Below are 23,641 nucleotides of genomic sequence, written 5' to 3'. Positions count from 1 at the left end.
GTCAATGTTGGCGAGGCACTCCACTAAAACACTTGCCCAGGTTCTCAGAAGCCTATAAAACACTGCTGGCCTGAATGACCAGAGGTCATAAGATCACACAGAGAGAGCTATTACTGGCATCTATTTCATCCCACCAACACGTACAACGCTTGCATTTAGAATACAGACAACGATGGTTAATAACAGACCCTATGTCTGAAAAGCCATTGTAAATTTAACTATTTTATTTTTATTTTACCAGGTAAAGCCCACTGAGATATATAGCTCTTTTTCAGAAGCGACCTGCCCACAAATAATAGTTTAACAAAGTGGCTTATCACGTGGATATATACAGTAGCAAAATACTCTAAATGCATGTTTCTGAATGGGAAAAACCGGAGAAAAATCAATGTGACCACGGGGAGAACATGCAAACTCCAAATACACAGGCATCAGTGTTGGGATTGAACCCACGACCTCCTGTATACCAGGCGAGGCAGTTAACATCTCGCCAGCGTGGCGTCCATTTGCTCCCTCCTACCTCTCTAACCTTCTTGGCCCTCTACACTCCTTAATCTCCTTTCCAGTCTAGGAGTTCCCCTCCCCAAAGCATGCAATGCCTCCACGTGGCAAGCAAATTGACATTTATCACTGTCGCTTGCATTGACTGTGCAACAGATGGAGTTTTAATTGACTGTTTCTACTGGGGAGGTTCGATCCTTAAGAGAGAAATTTTCATTCGCAGCCTTGCTCGAGGTTTGACGTTCCTGAATTATTTCCTTGTCAGTGTTCGACAAATGTCAAGAATATGAAATCCTTTACAATCTCCACCGCCTGCCACACTTGCTTGTGTATTCAATTCTTAGGTGCATCGCACACCGTGCTTCGTTTATTCACCGAAAAGGTTTTGCAGTAGAGAAAATTAAATGCATAGAGTATTGTCAATTCCTGTTATCTGCAGTAATTTTCGGTAATAAATGGAGCATTGTAATCGAGAGAGCAGTGGCACCGTGGTTAACTCACTGCGCTTGTTAAACCGATGACCTGAGTTTGATTCCAGACCACTCGACCATCAGTGGTGAATGATATCCGAACAAGTCCCGAGCCCCCCGACCCAACTTCATTCACAGTGACCAGCGTGGTGAAGTAATATCCACAATCCCCATGATTGACACGGCATGGGGATGGGCAGTTTTATCCAACAGTGGGTGGACGAAGGGCTGTCAATTCATGATTGTAGTATTGTACTCGTTCCTGATGCATATTCTATACAGTCATGACAGCACGAGGCTTGTCGATAAACACAATGTAAATATGACTTTCCCATGGTGTTATTTACGTGCAGTGAAAGTGTTTAGCTGACGAGGGCTTGCTGCATACTGTACCATCAGTTTAAACAGAAAAAGCGATTTCTTTGTCTACCAAAATTTGAAGGTTTAGCTGATATTTATGGAACATAAAACATTATTCATTTAAGAATTCCCTTGCCAAATTTATCTTTGCCAACAGCCACATGACGTGCAAACTTTGATTCCTTTTGTCCTTGTAATGAAAGGCAGACTGTGATAATCTACATCTGCATTATTGGACTATGAGGCTACAAAGGGGCACATTACATGTTAACCAGCCATTATATTGGCTTCAAATACAACCTGCCCACTGTAGCCTTCTGTGAGTGATAATTAAATAGGCAACGAGGAAGAAGATTCAGTAACTGATTATTGAAATACCACAAGCCATTGTTTAAAATTAATAAAATTGCAGGAAGCCCTTGAAAGCGCATGTGCACACACCCTGCAATTAGAATAATATAAATGTGGCTTTTAATGGCACGTTGGCTGAAATCGGTGCTTGTACAAACAACGGTCATGATAATTCTATCCAAACAATTAAGACTCTACAATGAACGGTCTTTTCGCTGACTTCTATATTTCAGCTGGTTAAATTGATCCAGTTGGGTTTTTTCATGTTACGATTGTTTGTAAAATTATTTTTTCAAAGACTCGATAACTGCAAAACAAACTGTAACCTTGCATTCATCCCACTCGAAGGAGATGTTAACTGCAGGCGGACTTTTAAGCAGCGACAACAAAACGCCGATGAAAATGTTTCAAGGCAAACTTTCATCGCAGCCACCATCACAACTCCCCAACCCCCCACCGCGTGCTAAAAAAAAGATTGCGGAATTGTTTGTGGTGCAATTAGCGAGAGACCTCGCTCCTGCGGGGTTAATGCATGAACATGGGACTCCACGCATCCTGTCTCTCACGGAGCCTTTTCCGTTTGATCAGAATCAGCTGTTGGTCGTCTTAAGGCAAAAGACTGGGGGGGGGGGGGAGCAGGGGGGGCAGGGGGGGGCAACTTTGCAAAGGTCGCCGCTGTGGGACGGAGGCACCAGGGGGACCGTCTGCACCGGAGAACAATGCACCGGAGGACAGCTGTTTGGTGTGTCCTCTGCTTCTGAAAAAATGTATCCCATGTGCTCTGGGATGTCACTATGCAATTGGATAATCTTACAGTCGGAAAGCTAAAATAAACAGTAAAACTTACTTCCGAGGAACAATCATTTGATACTTAGAGAGCCAGATATATAGAGTTGTGTAAAATAATTCGCATATCAAAATAGATGTGGTGCAAAATAATGTTGCATTCCACATTCAGTGCGACAAAGATAAATGTTTACACAGAATGGGTGGATGCAGGTGGGGGGGGGGGTTAACTTTGGAACATTCCATATTGTTTGCAAGAGCTGATACAAATATATTACCAGAGCCACTTAAACTAAACACACCCAGCGATAATTAATTGTATGGTTGCCAAAATCCTATGTGTAAATAACATTGATTTACAGGTCTACAAAAGTGAAATAGATATACCTTTTGTAAATAAATACCATCATCACGAGCCATGATTAATTCGCTGCTGGATGAAGGCCTCCCCAAGCCATTACCATTGCATCACAGTCCTGCAAAGCAATAGTCAAATATTTGTACACTTGCATATATTTTTTTATTTTGGCTGGTGATACAATTCTTTAAATTCCCCATTAAGTTAACATTTCAAAGATTGCATTCTCTGTGCAGTAAAATGTATGCAGGAAAACACTGACCTGCAGTAACCAAGGTAAGACTTTGAAATCATCACATTTTAATGTTTTACTTTCATACAGCATCATTTATGCAAATGACTGATGGGACTACAGACAAGCTAGAAGGCAGCCAGACAGTGAGGTGGCAGCAACAATTGCATGTGCGCTACAGTCCTCTTTCCATAAAGTTGTCTTCAGCCAATTAGTGAGTATTTAGCAGAGGTCGCAAACGGGTTTTGATTCCTTACCCGTACCCGGCCGCACCAGGGTCGCAAACGGGTACCCGTACCCGGCCGTACCCGTACCCTACCCGTACCCGGCCGGGTACGGATAGGGTACGGGTATCGGGTACCTGATTGTGACCTCTGGGATGAAGCCATGTTGCAGGCGCGGGTGGGTTGATTCTAGGAACTTGGGAAATGAGTGACAAACGGTTACTCACCAGTGACTCACGGCCTACCCGTACCCGTACCCGGTCGCACCAGGGTCGCAAACGGGTACCCGTACCCGTACCCGGCCGGGTACGGGTAGCCGGGTATCGGGTACCCGGTTGCGACCTCTGGTATTTAGACATGTGAGAGGAAACCGGAGCACTCGCAGAAAAAACCACGCATGTGAGTGGCCAACACTCTATCCCATACAAAGGAACAGTCCATACTTGGCTGTTCTACCTTCATACTCTTAGTTTTTTCAGGTAAAGTCACGTAAAAAATTAAATAAAATTAATAAAAGTAATAATAGAAATAAAATACCTTCCTCTGGCAAGTCAGGGTATGGCACCTTCGTGCACATGGGAAGGTAGAATCAGAACATTGTGCAATCCACCAATCGATGCATCTACAGTGCTGGATAATAATTAAATTTTATAATTAGAATTATAAAAAAATATAATGTGCATTCCATCCTAGGAACCCAATCTTGTAAATAGACTAAAACACATTTGGTTTTAAAGTGCAATGTAAAAAAATGAACGTATGAACGTAGTGAATGTGCGTGCAAAAGAGAAATCTTCATCAACTTTGGAATAAAGGATCAACCTCCCAAATGTGTCAAGTCTAATTAGCTTGTAATGCATTTGGTCACTGGCCATTTAATTGGCTTGGACTTAATTGATCATTTATAATATAATGTGATATGTGTATCAGGGTGTGCCTTCAGGATTACTTACGATTAACATCTACATAAAAAAAAAGTTGACAATGTAAATACCGTTTAACATCCCTGGGTATGAGGCAAACCAATCACATTCTCACTGCAAAACATCGACAGTGTGATTCTTTTATAGATACCCCACACATTTCTAACGGTCCTCTTTCTTTGCAACAGCTGATTTAACATTGTAAAAGCAATGGCTCCATATCTTAGGTAGAAGAGGCATAGAACTATTTACCAATGCGTACTGAAGATTGGCGGGGGATGTGCAGAGGCGCTAACATACACAATGTTGTCTTTCCTTTAATGTGTCGTCATTATTTTAGTGGGGTATCTATGAATGCATCTCCCAATATATCCACATTTCGATAACATCAATACACACAAACATACAATAAGATGTATAAAACTATGGCAACAACAAAAATGAAAACAAGCATGTACATGCAATAAGGAGACATGTTTAAAACCCAAACCAAATGATTAATCTAGTCAAACACAGAGGCCAATAAAAAAAAACGCTGACAGACACCAGCAGCATGTTTCCTCCATCACGACCAATCTATGGCTGTCGCCTTTCTTGGCGGATGAGCGTATACGATGTTGGTGTTTTGCATGGAAATGCCTCATGAAAGATACACTGCAATTCATGATGGTGGATTTTGTGGTTTTATTGGGCTCTAAATAAACCCACTTAGTTTTGTTGATATTTGTTTAGTGATTTGTTTACCTTTCCTATACTTTGCACAGCTAACGTGTTTTTGTATTTGTTGTAACGTTCTGACCACCCGCCCCGTGTCGACATCTGTGGCAAAGAGCTTCATAGCTCATCGGATTCCTCCAATATAAATATTCTGCACCTGAAAAAATATATATTCTGACTTGTATGTGCCACTCCAAACCCTGTAGAAAAGCTGATTCATCACATTTCACGCCTCTCACCATTACTTAACACCGATGACTTTATTTCCACGACTTGCATTGTCTCCTTGGGACGTTTTTACGAGCATCTTTTAACTTCTGGTAATTTTACCCCCTTTCCTGAAAACTAATGGATAATCGTTTTTGCACTCACAGTTTATGAACCCCGTATAGTTTTCAGGCCAATTTACACCCCGATGCTGTCACGTTGCTGTCAGCCTGCACGAAGCTATCATAAATATTTCATGCAGGCGACAAATTATACTGCTGCCATTATTTACACCTGCCACGTGAAACGGAAGAGCTCTGAAGACGAATTATTTTCGGACACCAGTATGACAACAAAAAGGTGTCCAATGTCGTGTGGGTTGCCGTGTAAAGCGTGCCATCGTCCTGGTTTACTGTGGTGCTCTGTGGTTGTGAGCTGGCACATTGGATGGGTTTAGACTATACACCAGTGTGACAGCCATGAGAATTATAGTGAGGATCACATGGCAAAATAGTGATCAATAAATGCAGCAATACAGCAATTTAGTAAGTTATAGTCAACTTTGTACATATACTGCGTACAATACTTTGTACAATGTTAGGTTATTCTCTCAGTTTCCTGGACCACAATGCTTACAGTCCACAAAAAATGTAGTTTACAAATTTACCTTTCATATAAACATTCAGTCATTACATGCTGCACATGCCTGATGATTGATAAATACATCCCAAGTGGCATATAGACTGATTTAACTCAGCACCTTCTATGTCAGGTGGGACATGTTTATCAATCGTCACGCATGTGCAGTGTGTAATGAATACATTTGTGATTTGAACGGAGGTTATTTGGTAAACTCGGAACGACGTACCATGAAGTTTGGAAACCCCTGCAACTTGTAGACCGCCACGTCCTGGCCATGTCAGCCACGTGACCACTTCACCCGTTGGCCACTGTTTAAATGATATATTTTGTCGATTTTTTTTTAAACTCCCAGATGAAGAGTGGGTCAACTGTTAAGAGAAGAACACACATGTTTAATCACATCATGGCGTTTCTGACAGTCTACCACTCGTCAAATGTGTTGCCAGTGCAGCATTTTGAAAAAAACATATGATTCAGTGTTTTAATGTCTGGTCTAATAAATGAGTCAATTCACGAATTATATAAACAGTTCTGAGGTATACAAATTGGATGTGAAGTTTACCTCTTAGGATGGATTATCTCATGTGCAATGAGTTTCATGGATTCATCCTGATCTTCCAAAACTACAGACATGCAAAAACTTCAGGTCAAAATAACATTTGAATGGGATTGATTATACTTACAGAATGATATAAAACAAACTAACAATAACAAAAATATGCAATCTGGTTGGCCGGGTGGCTCAGTTGATCAGAACAATGAGCCGACACCACTGAAGAAACCTGGGTTCGAATCCAGGCAGCCACCCGTAATGAAACTGGGTCGTTGAGTGTAGAGAGTCGATGGTCCCACTCCACGTGATGAACAACTCTGTAACAGGGCACACGTGAGAATGCAGCACACTACTATAACAACAAACTATTTAGTGATAATGTATTGGCATTGGTGCACAAGCACAAATAACACAACACTCAACGCATTAATCATTAACACTGTCTTAAAGGGAAAGATAGAATATAACAAAATGCAATTGACATGCTACGAAGATGGATTTTTGCTCGAAATGCCCCCTATTGTGATATCTCCTTCTGTAGTTCTCTCTCAAAAGCATGTTGATGCATTTGCTCCGCAAGAGTTCCGCATTGTAATCTCTTCATCTTGTGACATGATGTTGAGAACACAGCTGGAGACAATTTTCTCATAAAATATTAAAAAAGTAAAGATAAAACTTACAGAGAACACGTTCAGAATTTTTTTTATGTTTTACCAATTACCTGACACACATAAAAACTATAAAATGAAAAATTTGAGTGGTTTAATTTTAAAGGTCACAAAATAAAGGACAGTCTCGATTTAAAGCTTTCGTGACTGCAGGGATTCATCTTCTTGGTTCTTTCGGTAAAGTCACGTAGAAGGAACAGGTCTGTCGGAAAGACAGCGTCATTTCACACCCTGTCTTTCCGACAGACCTGTTCTTCACATGAGGACGGCTGCTTGCGTTGTGGCCGAAACGGCATGAGAATTGTATTTTATTATGTTTTTTATTATTTTATTATTTCCCTTCTACGTGACTTTACCGAAAGAACCAAGACGATAAAGGACAGTCCTTAGGCATGTTTGTAATAACGAGTTTCAATATTCCTCACCAATTAGTAGGTGACTAACACCAGCATTCATCCCCAATCAGCAGGAAAACATTAAAGGCTCATCGTTAATTAGTCTGCTTTGTCATATCCCAATTATCACCTATCCAGGATGCTGTGATAATGAATAATTATTGCATAGCTCACTAGTGCACCCGCACGGCTTGCCTCAGTATATCCACAGTGATGATGGCAATTCTGCGTGCGATTATGCTACATCAGACTGAAACATACAATTTTCAATCAGGTAAAACATCAAAGTCTGCTGCGAGAACACTGCTATTGTTTCCTGATTACTGCACCAATGCACTGCCAACATTGTATGCGTCTCGGATTATGTCGAAAAGAAAATCATTGGTACGACAAACACAAATGTAGTGATGAAGGCAAGGAAGTGTGAAAAGGCAGAGTCATAATGTTTTTGCTATTATAACACTTGTTTACTAAGGAAAGCCTCGCCGAGTCTCGTAATTATTTTTCATAACTCGGAACTCTTTATCAGGAGGGTCCTACCAGGTTTTGAACAACGTTTGAGTAATCTGCGGTGTCCTTTTAAAAATTAATATTTGGACCGTGACGCCGGCAAAACAGTGGGCTCGTCTTGCGAACGACATCACGGGATCTGTATTGTCCACTGTACAGCAGACGGCGAGTATTTTCAGGGTTAACACACAAAACCACCGTAATAACCAGTGGCGGCCGCTGGAGTCGAACCGGCCATTTCAGAAAAAAAATCAATGTGTCGTGGTGAGTACGGTACAGTATAAAAAATACTTTTTAAAGTATTGCACATTCTAGCCTGATTATTAGTTGCTATTTTATAATTGATGCCAAAGATATCACTTGTGTGAGAATGAACACGACTATGCAACATAATTCAATTGTACCTATATATGGGCAATTTTCACGTTTCATTTTTTAAAATACATTCATGCGAACAATTACCACCAGTCACTTGAGATGAACAGAGTGCATTTCACGAGATTTTATCCGCCTGTGTATGAACAGGAGCAATGGACATGTATAAAGCACATCCAGTGATGCACTCTCACAAAGCATTACTACACTCCTCTATTAATAAGAGATGTCACTGAAATGTTTCAATACTAATGGGGTATTCCCCATTGCCAAGAGTAAGTTTAATATGAAGCTCGCCTAGAGAGATAGCTACAAAAAGAAACACATGCTCAACAATTCCGATAATTATCAAATCATCATTATCTGCCGCCATCAATCCACTGCTGGATAGAAGTCTCTGTAAGCCGTCACCATCTCGCACAATCTGTGATGTATTAATCCACCCTAAGACCTGCGCACGAGCTGATTTCATCACTCTGTCTCCTTGGTGGACGTGTTCCACTCCTTGGCTGCCACTCCTTTATTAATCTTGACCATTGGCCATCATGCTTTCGAGTTGACAGGTTTCATGCAAGCACACTCAGTTTTATTAGCAGTTTGAACTGTGTCTTTAATCTGCTTATGTTCCATAATCCACGTCTTCCTCTTTCTAATCTCTCAATGTCAATTCCAAGCATCTCATTATGCAGTGCACACTTTTTTTTACCTTTGTTTCATTTACTTTGTTAATGTCCATTATTCCTTCGCATGGCTCGGCAAGGTAGTTTGCACCGGTTAAAACTATCTTGTTTATGGACATTGGTAAGTTATGTTTCATTATCAAGTTCATTTCTCCCAGTGACATTTGCATATATTTTCTGAAAATGTAATTAGCGACATCAAGGCAGAAGGACAAACGGTGAAAGTATTCACTGTTGTATTTCAGATTAATTAACAACATCGTCAATATAATGAGCAATGATAATCAACTACAGGAAATTGTAAAATATCTTTACAAACGTGACTGCTAAGTTGGCCTAAAGATAAATATGATAAGAAACATGTGGTGTAATAATATCCTTCTTTATACAGGGAAGCCAAACTGAGTGGTAACACTCTTTTTTTACACGCTTTTATTTAACTCACTCTGTCTGTTGTTGTATCCTCAAATATTGTAACTCAATTTTAACCCACTTCCAAATGTGGTATCGACTGCAAACTTGGTATACTTATGTAATACTGATGACAATACTATATTCTATCATAAAAAATAAATACAAATATTTTTGAATAATCTTTTTTATATGTTATGTTTCGGCTTGTGTCTAATAGTCCACGGTCAACTGACGTTGGCTGTAATTGACCACGGTCCCTTACGATATGGCAAGCTTCGGGGCCACTTCCTGGAGTCGTGGAGTTCTTCCATTACTAGTCCGGTACATTTCATTAAAGCGTCTTTTAAAATCTTTTTTTTATATTACTTATTTAAACAGGGTTCTTGCATAGAGATATGTGGCCAATTTCATGTATTGGTGTTTGGCTCCATGTGGAAGGAAACTGGAGTACCCAGAGAAAACCAACGCATTTGAGTGAATAACACTCACAGGTCCGCACGGATGGATTAAATCCACTTGCTGTACTGCCACCTGTTGGCCACTTTCAATGTTAAGCTAACGTTTTAGGCAATGGTCCTTCTCCAAGAAGTAATATGGAATCGATCTATACTTATTAATAAAAAATACATTTTAACTGATAGACCTTTAAATTTTGATTTAAAGCTTTCGTGACTGCAGAGATTCATATTATTGGTTCTTTCGGTAAAGTCACATAGAAGGGAAATAATAAAATAATACAAATATAAACCAATAACAATTCTCACGACGTTTCGACTGCAACACAAGCAATCATCATCAGGTGTGAAATCCACACCGAGAATATGATAGACCTTTGTCAATCCACTGCTGGGTCTAGGCCATGTCGATCATGGAAGTCGTCTGACCATACTTCACCACGCTGGCCAGCAGGAGTCTGTGACAGATGGGGTTCATCACGCAAGACATATCACTCACCACCGAAGTTAGCCATGGCCAGGAATCGTACTCCAGGGTTTAAAGCAGAGTGCACTAATCATTACGTTACAGCTCCACCCACATTTGTATCACCATCAAACGCAAGCCATAATAAGGGTGGATGTGTTGCTCACCAGTACTCTGTGCTGAGGCCGGCTCTTGGGAGTGCAGCAGCAGCAGCTTCGCGTGCACTTCACTCCACAACCGCATGCCTCCCCCGTGGGGTTGCAACCTCTAGGGTACAAAAAAACCGGAACATATCATCGGAAGAAAAATATCTCACAAAACTAGGAGAGGGAAGAATGACGTGCAAATGCATTGTCTTGAGTGTGTATTATTACGCAATTGACATTGGATGTCCCGTGAAGACTTACACATTTTTCCATTGGCTATTGCAAAAAGATGATGATCCTGGTAAAACCGACTTCTCCAGCTCTGCAAATAAAACATGGGGGTTGTCATTTCCGAACAGATTAGACCCAAAGCATAGGGGGCTGTCAGGATCAGCGGAGGTTGTTTGAATTTTCAAATTCAAAGTCTGCCGTCGAACCTGATTATCAGCAGCTTTGGGTGCAGTGCCTGGGTTATCATGTCACCCCTCAACACACGTACTCCTCACCATGGCAACCAAATTAATCCCTGAGTCATTATATTAAAAAAAACCCAATGCTACTGTGCTCAGTCTTGCAGCAGCGTTCATCACGTGACATAGGGATTATCTCAATCGAAGCAAGCCTCAAACTCCAACCCATGGGGTCCCCAAGTCAATCTGGAAAAAAACACCAAAACTCGGAATTGGAGGCACAGTGGCAAGGTGTCAAATGAGACATCGACACCGCTAAGAGTAAATGCGACTAAATATTTGTGTTATTCAGTCATCATTTAATTGCCACCCTTAGTTACCACCTGCCACGAGGAATTTGACCAACTCTGTGGCAGGACACCGGTTCATGGACTCACTAGAGGGACCCAGAGGCAGACCTGCGCTCACCCGTAGAGTTGCACGAACCACCGCTCGTCACGGGAGGAAGCCCACGGTGTATTTAACTTGTCCACCGTAAAAGTAGGACTTGGTGGCTTGCGTTTACAGTGCAAGGCCATTAAGACGCTCTGTCATAAAGTGCCCTGTCGCCCGTGACAGGTGGCGCGCGTGCGTGCGCGCGTGCACACGTGGATGCGTGCGCACGCTCACCCCCCCTGCGCTTTTCACGGCTGGCTGCGTGTCTGTACTCCATTTCATGCGGCCAATGCCTGGCTTGCGTGAAGCGGTGACACCAACTGCCCCTTCGTTCCCTCCCGTAGCAAAGATTAGCGCGGTTGGCTACGTGCGGCGTGCGAAAGAAGTTCAGCGTGCATGGGTACGGCCTTTTCGCCAGACTTGCCTTCGACAGAAGTGAGGCGACGGACAGGGCAGAGGGGGCCCTGCCGTACGCAGTGCTGCACAAAGCTCCCAGCAAGGCTGTGCAAGAGTCCAGTGACTAGATCGTGTATTTAGCAATCACTGATTTGGCCTTGCCCATTGCTGCATCGGTCCTTTCATTAATTCGAGGTTTGAAATAAACCCCCCAAAAACACGTACTTGATGGCGTGGCTGCAGTACTGTTGGATGTAGTTATATTATGTACAAGTACGGCGTGTTTTGTCAGTCCACTGCTACACGAGGGCCTCCCCACACCGCGTGTGTCTTGTGCGTTATCAACATTTATGGTTTCCACTTTCACCAAACAGTATATATGCTGCTTGAAATATGAACTATACAGATGTAGAGGTTGAAATCTTCTCTCTGTATTGAGGTGTATCTTTTCATCGATGTGTTACCGGTATTTGTTTGTGAATGTTCAGTCGACAGGTTTCCCTCGCTGTGTGCGGTTGCAGATGCGTTCCAAGAAAGTGGCGCACAAAATGAGACCGCACGAGACAGCTGCCCGTACGAGTAGCGCACAAAGTCCACACTACACAACGACGTCCCACGTCTGACCCCGTAACCACACATGAGCGATTTCAAACCGTATATCGCGAATTTCGAGTAGGAATCGGTTAGCCGTATACACGTGAAATAGCACAAACACTCTTTCAGGTTGTGGCAAAGCTTTGTTCCTGGCAAGGACGCAAGAGAAAGAGAAAAGATAAAGCACATGCTTTTTCCATGACATAGCAAATGCAGATTATTTTTAATTTGTCATGACCTAGGTTTAACTTAAGGACACTGAATTGAGTGAACAGTAGCACTCAATGACATTATTGAATATGCCGTAAAACATGTCTTTAACAATATTCATCACCCACAATATTTAAAATGTGAGATTTGTCATCTCCTCAACCAAACTGCTGCCGAGACCATCATCAATGCCTTATTCACTTCCCGACTGGAATATTGCAATTATCTCCTTTATGTCCTTCCAAAATATCTCATCTACAATCTGTAGATGATCCAAAATGCCGCTGTTAGATTTGTCACCCACACCCGTAACCATAAGTAAACGAGACCACTCAGTACTCCAATCCCTCCATTCGCTCCCAATCCAATCCACACTCAATTTCAAGATTGCACTCAAGATCCTCAGCGGGCTTGCCCCTATCTCTCCCTTCTCGTCTCACTGCACTCCCCACTGTGCACTTTCGGTTCCAGAAACCAAGGAGTTATATCGATGCCCCCAGTCAACCTTCAATAAGGTGTCGGTCTCTAATTTTGTCCCTGCAATCTGGAATTTCCTGCATCCAGCAGTACGTGCAGTTTATTCCCTGCCTCTGTTCAAGTCCAAGGTTCAGACCTTCCTTGTTCGCCTCTGCCTATGATCGACCGACTGCTTCTCTACAAAATAAATATTCCCACTGTTTTTGTTCAGCGCCTTGAGATATGGCTGCATTTAGACGCTATATAAATCCAAATTGCATTGTACGCCCTCAACCCTTGGAAGCTACTGACTCCATGACAAGTGGAGTCAGGCTTAGAGTAATCCATTTAAGACTTTCCCTGCTCCATTTGGTGCGAGTCTACGTATTGTATTACACAATCAATCACTTGCCCAGGCAGTCAAATACAGCGGCTCTACGTTTGTTAAAGTTTTGGCTTTCGAAAAGAGAGCACAGTATTCTATTAATGATATATTACGCTTTTATTGAGATCAATTGTAAAAATCCAACTTCCATGCACAATATATATTGCTTCTTTGTGCTTAAAAGTGTACAGTTTATACAGCAATATACAGCGTCCAAAAACATTGTCGTCTTCCTTAAATTAGCCCTTGCCTGGCCAGTACAATAATTTGCTCAAATTGGCTGTTGAGTACTGATTTCCAAAAACATTTAAATCATCCACACAAAATGAGCAGACACGAACCTCGCCGAACTCTACTCAACACTGAAAGCAAGAGGCTCAAACTCAGCAAACAAACCATAGAGCCGGTGTCATTTAAATTCAAGCAACACTCTTTGCAGTTTCCATCTTGGCCTTCGGATTGTTTTAGCAGCATTTCAAAGTGAACAAGCAATGGCATTTTCACGCCGAAGCCAACTGTCGGAAAAAAAGTTCAAGGCAACAAAAATATACCGATGTAAATTAGTTTTTTTTTCCACATATATATAAAATGCCATTTAACGATCATTTTCCCTTTAGGAAAACAACAGTGGCTTTTTACTTGTGCTGAGGCATGGTTGGCATCACGAAAAGCGAGGTTGCTGCGTCTCCAAAATCCCCGACGCGCGCCGCTCCTCCGCGTGCCTCCTGCGTGTGGCGTTCTGGGCCCTCTGTGAGCTCGTCGCCGGCAGCGCTCCGTGCTGCTCGTCCAAGTCCCGCGCGCTGCACCGCGGCGTGGCCACGCGCGTCGTGTTCCCGAACTTTGAGTAGTCCACCGAGAACTTGCCCTCCTCCTCCGTGACGATAGACACGAATCGGTGACCCCACAGGATCTCGTCGGGCAGGTAGGACGTCCTGGCCTGCGTCGTGATGCCCGTGGTCTCCACAACGCCCTCCAGGATGATGACCACCTCGATGTTTTCGTGCTGGAGGGAGTTGGGTGTAAGCAGGTACAGGGGGCTCTTGCTGTCTATCGTGTGGCAGATGATGAGCGGGGACACGAGGAAGATGCCGTTGGTGCCGATGGGGTTCTCCATCTGAATGTCGACCTGGTCGATGGGTATCACCTCACCCTCGGGCGTGGTGGTCTTCTTCACCACCTGCATGTGGATGCTGGCGCCGATGATCATGCTCTTGCGCAGGTCGCCCACGCGGAACATGAAGCAGAGCCTGCCGTTGCGCGGGGCGATGACGGCGTGCTTGCTGAAGATGAGCGTCTCGGCGCGCCGGTGCGCCTGCGCTGTCTTCATGAAGATGCAGCCCAGCATGATGGCGTTGATGATGAGGCCCACGATGTTCTGCACGATGAGCATCGTGATGGCCAGCGGGCACTCCTCCGTGATCATGCGGCCCCCGAATCCGATGGTCACCTGCACCTCGATGGAGAAGAGGAAGGCCGAGGTGAAGGAGTGCACGGCCGTGACGCACGGGTTCGGCGCGTTCTCCACGCGGTCCAGGTCGCCGTGCGAGAAGGCGATGAGCCACCAGATGATGGCGAAGAGCAGCCAGCTGCACAGGAAGCTCATGGTGAAGATGACGAGCGTGTGTGGCCATTTGAGGTCCACGAGTGTGGTGAACACGTCCTGGAGGAAGCGGCCCTGCTCGCGGATGTTCCTGTGGGCCACGTTGCAGGCGCCGTTCTTGCGCACGAAGCGCGCCTTGCGAGGACGCGGTCGCTGCTTGGGCTGGTGGCCCACCTCGTCCTCGGCGAGGCGGGTGAGCACGTACTCCTCGGCGAGGAGGCCCTTCCTAGCCAACATTGCTGCCGGCTCTCGCCCGCACCATCACGTCCGCTGGACCTGACAGCGACAGGCGGGAGGACAGCAGGCGCAAATCACTTTCACCGCTCGCCAAGCTGAGACGCTATCTACACTAGGAAATGTTATAATCAGATATCTATCCCCACCACCCCCCCATGCCACCGACTCGCTTTGGCTATGAAAAAGGGCCCTTTCCCGAAACGTCGCCCGTGATGGTTTATTTAAAAAAAATAAACTTCGGGCAGTGTTATTGACATGGGTGCTGAGCTGTTCGTTGTTCTTGTGCACAGCTGCCGACGACGCATCACAAACGTGTTCCTTCTTGTGTGTCGAGCGTATCGAGGGGCCACTGGGACCGCGTGAGAAAGCACGGGGGGTGGAGTCCTGCAGCCGGGTAAACAAAAGGTTGACCGAGCAGCTCCGCAATTGCACGCGCGATCTCAAGGCATCAAGTCCCGCGCCACGCGCAAAGAGAGACAGGCTTACGAGAGAGAAACATAATGAATTGATTCACACCCGAGGTAATTAGGCCTAATGATGTAATCCCATTGTTTGTCGACAAGACGGAGACACACACACACACACACACGGACACCCACGCGAGGCATGTATGCGTAAAACGTGACACGCACGTGGTCACGATTCGGAATTCGTTCGTGAGGTGCCACTGTAACGGTGTCGTGTGTGAGTCCTCCCGATTATGCTATCGAGCAAATTACGACAATGCACCCTCTACCAATGCACGCGTGGAAACATTAAACCCGCGCATCAATTGCGAGATTCCGCGGGTACACACACACACACACGCCTCCTCTTAACACACAGGGACAGGTATGGGCTCACACACACACAAGGTAAATATCCCCCTTAAGGTACTTTTGGGGCGATGTGTTGTTAACGAGGAGCCTATGACGGCCGGCATGGTATACGAGGGGGTGGGTGCCCAGCACCACGACGGACTGCCTTTGTCTCCCGATGGCGATGTTTACACACCGCATCAGATAGCAATGTAAGGCTGAGTCGACCTAGGGGAGTCCCAGGACCGAATTGGATATCACTCGCCACTGACGAGAGGCGTGTCCTGGAATCGAACGAAGGTCAAATGGAATTCATAATGTAATTCGCCAATCGCTATCACCACCGCTTTCTCCAAACAGGACAAAGGTACCCCGTAAATAGCCGTAACGAGACTGGTGGGACAAGTGCTGTTAGCGAGCACCTAACACTCGCACACAAACAAAGATCCCTCGTGTAGCCTTAACAGACTGTTGGGGCAAGTGCTGCTAGCGAGCACCTATGAAGGCCGGCACGGCACACGAGCGGGTGGGCGGCCAACACCACGCCCGGCCGCCTTTGTCTCCCCCAGTGACGATATTTACCACACACCGCACCAGGTACTCATTTGAGGCTGAGCCGACCTACACGCACGCGCTCACACACTCGTCCGGACCACTCCGCACACTCACCAATTCTGCCGGCGGCTGCAGCTGTCGGCGAGCAGCAGAGGGGCTGGTGGTGGTGGTGGTGGAGGCGTCGTCGGTGACGGCGAAACGAGACGACCTCGTGCCTCCTTTGTCCTCGGCTGGGGAATCGTGAACGGGCACAGCAGCGGCGGCGGCAGCCCTCGGCGAGGACGCGCGCCTCCTCCTCCTCCTCGCACGTCGGGGTGGTGGTGGTGGCGACGTCTCCCTGTCGGACCCTGCTATGCTCGGCACCCCCCCAAGGCTCAACGGCGAAGCGAACTCGAGCGAGCGTCATGTGCCCGACAGCGGCGGAGTCGCGTTTCTCCAGGAATAGACCTCCTCTTGACAAGTGACCGTCACTGGTGCCTCCTCCGCTGCGATGGTGGTGGTGGCACGATTTCGTTCGCCCTCCCTCCCTCCCCCCACCCACCAGCGCCGACTTCAGATGGTGCGGGCGCGTGAGAAGCCGCATATGGAATGACCGCTTGTGGGATGATCGAAGCAATGAGGGAGAGAGAGAGAGAGGGGAGGCTCAGAGGAGGGGGAGGTTGGTGGGTCGGGACGGGGTGGACGAGGGAGGGGAGCGAGATAGTGAGGGTAGTGGGGGGGGGGTGATGCTTGCGCGCACTGGATGGGCTTTGCGCAAGACGCGCTGGGGATGTGGGAGGGGGCACAACAACACGCGGTGCTCAGGCAGATGAACGCGTAGTGCTCAGCACACACAAAGATCCGCCTATTCTTCCGTGTAGCTTTTTACAGACTGTTGGAGCAAGTGCTGTGAGCGAGCGCCTATGGAAGTCGCCGAAGCCACACGAGGTGGCGGGGGGGGGGGGATATCAACTCGGGCTGAACGATTTGGGGAAAATATCTAATTGCGATTTTTCTGACAGATATTGCGATTTGAGTTGCGATCAAATTTGTTTAAGTCAAGCTTCAGTTCAATATTGACTGTGTAATAGATTTTAAACATGTGATGGAGCATGACCACATGATACCAACAAAATATGTACGTCTCAATATATTCTAATGCAAGGATGAGAACTTAAAATAAATTATTTGCTTCCAACATGTATTTATTACAATGTTTCAATTGAAATAGAACAATCAAACATAGAACAATTGTTAAGGTAAATATATAAAGTTATAATAATACAAAAACAATTCCAATAAGAAAGAAATAGGACTTTTCAAATCGCAAAAAATCACAGCCTTTGCGATTTGCTAATCGCATTGTTTCAAATTGCCATTTCGAATCGAAATCGATTAATCGTTCAGCCTGAGTAGAAACATAAACCCGATCCCACGCGGTTCTGTGCGCGTATCAGCGCCGAAGGTGCAGAGTGGCGGTCAAGCACGTGGGCATTGCGCTGTGCGGGGTGATTCAATCAGCGCCCTTCCACCACCACCACCACCTACTCACCAACATTCACGTGGAATTATATCAATCACAAGTTTACGAATTAGAGGTGAGAAGCAAGCGTACACGTACGTGATCCCACACCCTTGGGTGGTTAGTAAATTAACTGCTGCGCCGCCACCAATGTTTACGTAATACGCGAAGCTGACGCTGTCACGAATACACTACCAAGGTCGAATCTTACAAAGAATGTGGCTCATCCGCCCACTGTGTGCAGGCTATAGGAGGGCTTTAAGTGCCACGCGTGTTGTTCGATTGCATTCGCTGATCTCGAACAACGGACCGCATTGTAACGCCACTCGCTGCGCGCCTCGATCACCGTCGGGAGAATTATAGATATTCATCAGCTCCGCCTGAAGCCACCCACCGGCTCTCTCACCGACCTCGGCATGAACGCAGATCGGCAGAAGGCTGCCACGGTCGCTGAAATCGTGACAATTTCTCACGGCGCCACGCGAAGGAACACAGAATCAGAATGTTGATTTAGACCCGAAGAATCCGATGCCCTATGAAGCTCTGTTTCACAGATGGGTCAGAAAATGACAATACAAAAATCGGATAGGAGTGCAACGTATATGAAAGCTAAGCAAGCCACTAAATAAATAAAGGACAAATTACATAAGTACGTGAATTGCTGCCTATTATTAAAAAAAACAAATGCAGTCTTGGGTAAAGCAGCAAAAAAAATAGTCCCAGACCACACCAAGACCACACACAGTCCCTTCAATAAAATCGCACATTAAAATTGAACAATGGAGGCAAGCAAGGAGCAACGTCAGATCGCAGTCTCGCCGCTTTCGAAGACGCATTTCTCTCCTCAAGGGCGTCCCACGCACGAGCGGGTGGGGATTTTAACCCGAGAATGAGTCGCGTCACCTTCCAGGATTATAAACGAACGCGGTGGCTCTCGTGACAAACACGAGAATGTCGTCGGCACGAAACGGAAAAGAGTGCGACCCCGCCAGGCTCAAGTTCAGCCGGATGCGGTGCAAGTGTAGAGGTGTTACGGGAGGGCGAACAAACACACCAGGGGTGGTTATGCTTACATCCACGTCCGCATCTTTTAGCCTGGGGGGCTGAAACGGCGCTGTGATCCCCCACGGCCCCACCCCTCGGGGGGGGAGGAGTTGCTATATAAGGCGGTGAGCCGGTGGGCTCGGGGTTCAGTGTTTAGCTTAAACCAGTGAAGAAGGAAGACCGGCTAGATAGGCCCTGGGACTCCCCTGGATCGCTGTCCTTCTAAGGACCGACCAGGGCAAGCCAGTGGCGTGGCACCGAGAGCCCAGAGCCGATGTTCTTGTAAGAACCGGTCTGGTGACTCAGGGTGCCGTGATCCCAGCTTGGCCAGAGCTGGATCAGCTAGCCTCCCCTAGCTCTGTAGTGGAGGACCTGGGAGTAGGCTAGCCGGGATAGAGATCGTGGGATCTCCCTGTTAGACGGGTGAAGGGTACCGATACCCCTTCGAGTGTTGTATTCCTTGGCCTGTATAGAGTGGAACGTTTAATAAATAAGTGTGCCTCTGACTACGTCGTCCAAGTCTCTTTGAACCTACTACACAAGTACAAATCCGGGAGTACAGCTTCGGGTTTTCATATTCCCCGCACGCAGCCCAATATCGCTAGACTTCAAACTGAGATTGTAACGCCCGATAAAAATGGCTTAGCCAAGCCCGAGCTGGGATATAAATAGTGAAAACACAAACAAATTGCGTTGCAAAATGCGCGGGGCATGCCACGTGCAATTCGCCATAGCAGTCCTCCTTATTTGCAATCTCGCATGATCTGGGTTTGTTCCGGGTCATTTAAGTTAAATTGTAAGTGAAATAAATAAATATCTGTTACTTTCAATCCACCAACGGGATGACAGCCTTCGCACCCTCTCGTCGGTCATTGAGTTATTTGACCATACTTCACCCCGCTGGTCCGTGCGCTTTGGTGCGTTGCGCGGGGCCAGTTCTGATATCACTCGCCACTGACGTTGGCCGTGGTTAGACAGCTGCTAGTCAAATCAATCAGTTTTTACCGGGTGGTTCTTATTGCAGAGCGCGCTAACCACTGCACCACCGCTCCACGCCGTTATTTATTTAGCTATCGTCTGGCCTGCGTGGATTTTCAATTAGATTCTTACAGGACACTTCCCCGTGTCTCTCGCGGCCACAATGGCAAGCCAACACTTCCATGCGAGCAACAAATGAACATTTTCCAAGACGACAACAACAGCGTTACCCAAGACCAAAAAAAACACTTGAACGGATGCGCGTTCTGCAAGCGCTTACGTTGACAACAAGCACGAGTTGGGACTGCGTCCTGCGCTCCACAATTGCAATGCAATAACAACCGCCGGCAACAGCAGCTGCAGACATTAAATCAGCGGTGTACCCGGCGAGAATAGGAGCAATAGGCGGCGCAGAATAAGAAGCGGCTATTGCCATTCACTCTTGTTGTTGTTTTACCAGGTAAAGGGTCCGCTGAGCTACACAGATCTTCGTTCAGAAGTGACCTGCCGACAAATGATGGCTCAACTGAAGTGGGCTTATCACGACGTGGGATTCCGAGCAGCCACACACTCTACACCAGGGGTCCCCAACAGGCCACGGACCGGTACCGGTACCGGCCCGTGGCCTGTGAGGAACCGGGCCCCACAGCTAGGAGGTGAGAGCGGTGAGTCCGCGCGTGGCCCGCCCATGATTTTATTATTCACCACTGTCAGTCCGCGCCTCCTTTGTCTCAGTCACAGTGTTGGTAAGCCCACAAGCTGCTAACCCCTAGTAGCCAAAATGAGTAAAAACAAACGTCGCTGGAGAGCTTCTTTGAAAAGGGGGAAAGACCCAATGATGACACCCCCCCCCCCCGGTTCGTGAAAAAATTGTCTTCCACGAAACCGGTCCCTGGTGCCAAAAAGGTTGTGGACCGCTGCCCTAAATGCATGTTTCTATATATGGAGGGAAAAACCAGGAGGACCCCGAGAAAAATCCACACGAGTATGGGGAGAACATGCAAACTCCGAATACAGAGGCGTCAAGGTCGGGATCGAACCCACTACCCCCTGTACACCGGGCGAGGTAGTTAACATCTCGCCACCGTGGCGCACCAGCGACTCAAGCAGCCCAGGAACTGAAGCCATCAACAATTAACGCGCAAGAGTGCAGCAAGCAGCAGCAGCAGCAGTGCCGTGTCTTCACAAAACGATTTAGACAGAGGCAGTCTATAGCCACCGCTACACCGAGACCATTGTTAATGCAGAGGGGAGTTGGCCGATACACCTATGCTTCTACCGGATTCTCCGCGTTATAAGGTTCCAACGGATACCGTATCGACAAAACCTGGTCCACACTGACTAAGAGACGCACCCCCCAACTTTTGGCGCCCAGTAATCCGCATAAGGGGCCGTCCATAAATGACGTCACGCACCTAGGGGGTGTCAGACATTTGTGACTATGTGTGACGGGGGGGGGGGGTTGAGAAATCTGACGTAACATAAAAATGCGCAACTTTAAATAAATAAAGACAACACGTTCTACTTAATGAAATAGACTTTTTAAAACATGTTTTCTCCTACAACATAAGAGTGCAGCGCCACATTAAATACGCACTACAATGACAATAGTTGAAAGCGATTTGAAGTATGTTTTATTTTTATTTGGGGGGGGGGGGGGCAGCAGAGCTTTGTGACGTCATATTTGAGGGGGGGGGGTCTGACTTTCTGTGACGCCGTGTGACGATAGGGGGGGGGGGGGGTCAAAAATCGTCCAAAATCGCGTGACGTCATTTATGGACGGCCCCTAACGCGTTGCAAGCTCGGTCGTGTGCTCTACTGTATATTCACGACGGCGTGAGATCACGAGTGGTGTGTCACCGTCCGAAGTGCATCGGATGAAAAATCACGCGGGCACTTTGCGGGCACGGGTAAATGCTATTTTTATACGGCGAGCGCGATAGCTGATTAGGAGATGCTAAGTCAACCAAGTCCCCAAAGGGTTCCCAATCATGCCCAAGTTAGTGTAGGAATATATAAAATGCTCTATTTGCCAGAGGAACGCTACATTTATATACGCAATATGAACAATGGATAGAGCTCATGCATAGCCATTTTTCGCTTTACTGTCGAAGGGCTTCCCAATGCTGTGCCATTCATGGAGGTTGTTAAGTCCATATTTCACACCACAAAGGTTACTGTGGGTTGGTGAAATGAGGCTCAGAATGTGTACTATGTATGTTGCACTTGGTTCGCACTGCACGTAGCCAAGCGTGCTACAGCGGAGGTGCGTTCACGTATAACACACCGCGGATGTTCGCCGTCGCCGGGAATCGAACTCGGGTCGACCAGGGTTGTAGCGCAGTGCGCTAAGGGGCCGTCCATAAATGACGTCACGCACCTAGAGGGGGGGGGGTGTCAGACATGTGTGACGATGTGTGACGAGGGGGGGGGTGTGAGAAATGTGACGTCACATCAAAATGCGCAACTTTAAATAAATATAGACAACACGTTCTACTTAATTAAATAGACTTTCTAATGAATGTTTTCTCCTACAACATCAGAGTGCAGCGCCACATTAAATACGCACTACAATGACAATAGTTTAAAGTGATTTGAAGCATGTTTTATTTTTTTAGGGGGAGGGGCAGAGCTTTGTGACGTCATATTTAAGGCGGGGTCTGACTTTTTGTGACGCCGTGTGACGAGGGGGGGGGGCAAAAATCGTCCAAAATCGCGTGACGTCATTTATGGACGGCCCCTAACCCCTGCGCGTGGGGTGGGAATACAGCTTTGTTTCAGCGAGAGTCGGCAGCAGGGGTCGGCTGCTTCGGGTTAGATACCGCGCCGTTCACGCTGCCTTGGAGAGATTAGTGCGGACGGGAGGTCGTAGGGTCACTGGGGAGGATGCTGGGAAGGAGGGGGCGACGTTGAAGTGATTTTGGTGGATCTGCGCAGATTCAGTGGAAGCGTCTTGGAGATGCAGAATCAAACGAAGGAGCCGGCCTTACAAGACGCACGGCATCATGACCAATACACGCGAAGAGGTGAAGCTGCAGCCCTGAAGTTGCTTGCCGAGGCCAGTGCCGACAGCAGAGTCCCCACCACGCGAGTCATCTCTAAAGTTATCTCTCGTTGACGCCACTGCTGGCAAAAGGGCCCCGCTAGAGGGAGCGATTAAGCTAAAGGCGCAGCCAAGAATTGCCAATGCCACTGCTTTGATGGAAGGAGCTCACTCGAGGGAGGTCAAGAGTCCCCCTCGTGAGAGTGTTTTTGGTCTACTTCTACATGCTGGCCAGACTTCTTGGACAAGAATACACTGTACATGACGCGACACACAGGATGGACCGTTTATAGAAACCTCCACTAAAATAATTGGGAGAAATTATAGCGAAAATAACATCTTATCTGAAAGCCTCTTGCGTGTCTCCCGCCAACATCATCTGCTTACTCTCCTGTGTTAAGATATTGAGCCATGACTTTTACACGAGATGGAGAATGCGAGAGACTGCAAGTCAAACACATTCCTGCGGAGGGAGCAGGTAGGAACGTTGGGTTGCTCGGTCAATGGCCAGGGTCAACGGCGGCGTGGTGTATTCCGCAAATATGGCCGACTGTGAGGGCGGGCACA

The 23,641-nt window shown here is 46.6% G+C and overlaps 1 protein-coding gene and 1 long non-coding RNA gene across 3 annotated transcripts; both read right to left on the bottom strand.

Moving 5' to 3' along the window:
• Positions 1–2,339: 2,339 nt before the first annotated feature.
• Positions 2,340–10,519, bottom strand: LOC133350308 (uncharacterized). Of its 2 annotated transcripts, none has more exons than XR_009756040.1 (3): positions 6,334–7,262; positions 5,998–6,139; positions 2,340–2,944 (listed from the first exon to the last, which is right to left on the bottom strand). It is a non-coding gene; the product is annotated as an uncharacterized LOC133350308 (long non-coding RNA). The 2 variants fall into 2 exon arrangements; XR_009756041.1 differs by lacking the exon at positions 2,340–2,944 and adding an exon at positions 10,455–10,519 and having other exon boundaries at positions 3,919–6,139; positions 6,334–6,641.
• Positions 10,520–12,355: 1,836 nt separating this feature from the next.
• Positions 12,356–17,022, bottom strand: KCNJ11 (potassium inwardly rectifying channel subfamily J member 11). The gene is made up of 2 exons (XM_061564511.1): positions 16,623–17,022; positions 12,356–15,195 (listed from the first exon to the last, which is right to left on the bottom strand). The coding sequence occupies exon 2, from the start codon at positions 15,154–15,156 to the stop codon at positions 13,981–13,983; it is 1,176 nt and encodes a 391-aa protein (XP_061420495.1). The 5' UTR covers positions 15,157–15,195; positions 16,623–17,022; the 3' UTR covers positions 12,356–13,980.
• Between the last annotated feature and the right edge of the window lie 6,619 nt (positions 17,023–23,641).

The sequence above is a fragment of the Lethenteron reissneri genome, chromosome 33 (genome assembly GCF_015708825.2).
Source record: "Lethenteron reissneri isolate LAM-NWPU_2019-01 chromosome 33, ASM1570882v1, whole genome shotgun sequence".
Taxonomy (NCBI): Eukaryota; Metazoa; Chordata; class Hyperoartia; order Petromyzontiformes; family Petromyzontidae; genus Lethenteron; species Lethenteron reissneri.
Note: the sequence above shows the minus strand (reverse complement) of the source record. Positions and strands in the feature narration are given on the sequence as shown.

What these genes read in the sequence shown, in the direction of transcription:
- KCNJ11 (XM_061564511.1), bottom strand. Translation starts at nt 15,156, where the DNA reads ATGTTGGCTAGGAAGGGCCTCCTCGCCGAGGAGTACGTGCTCACCCGC.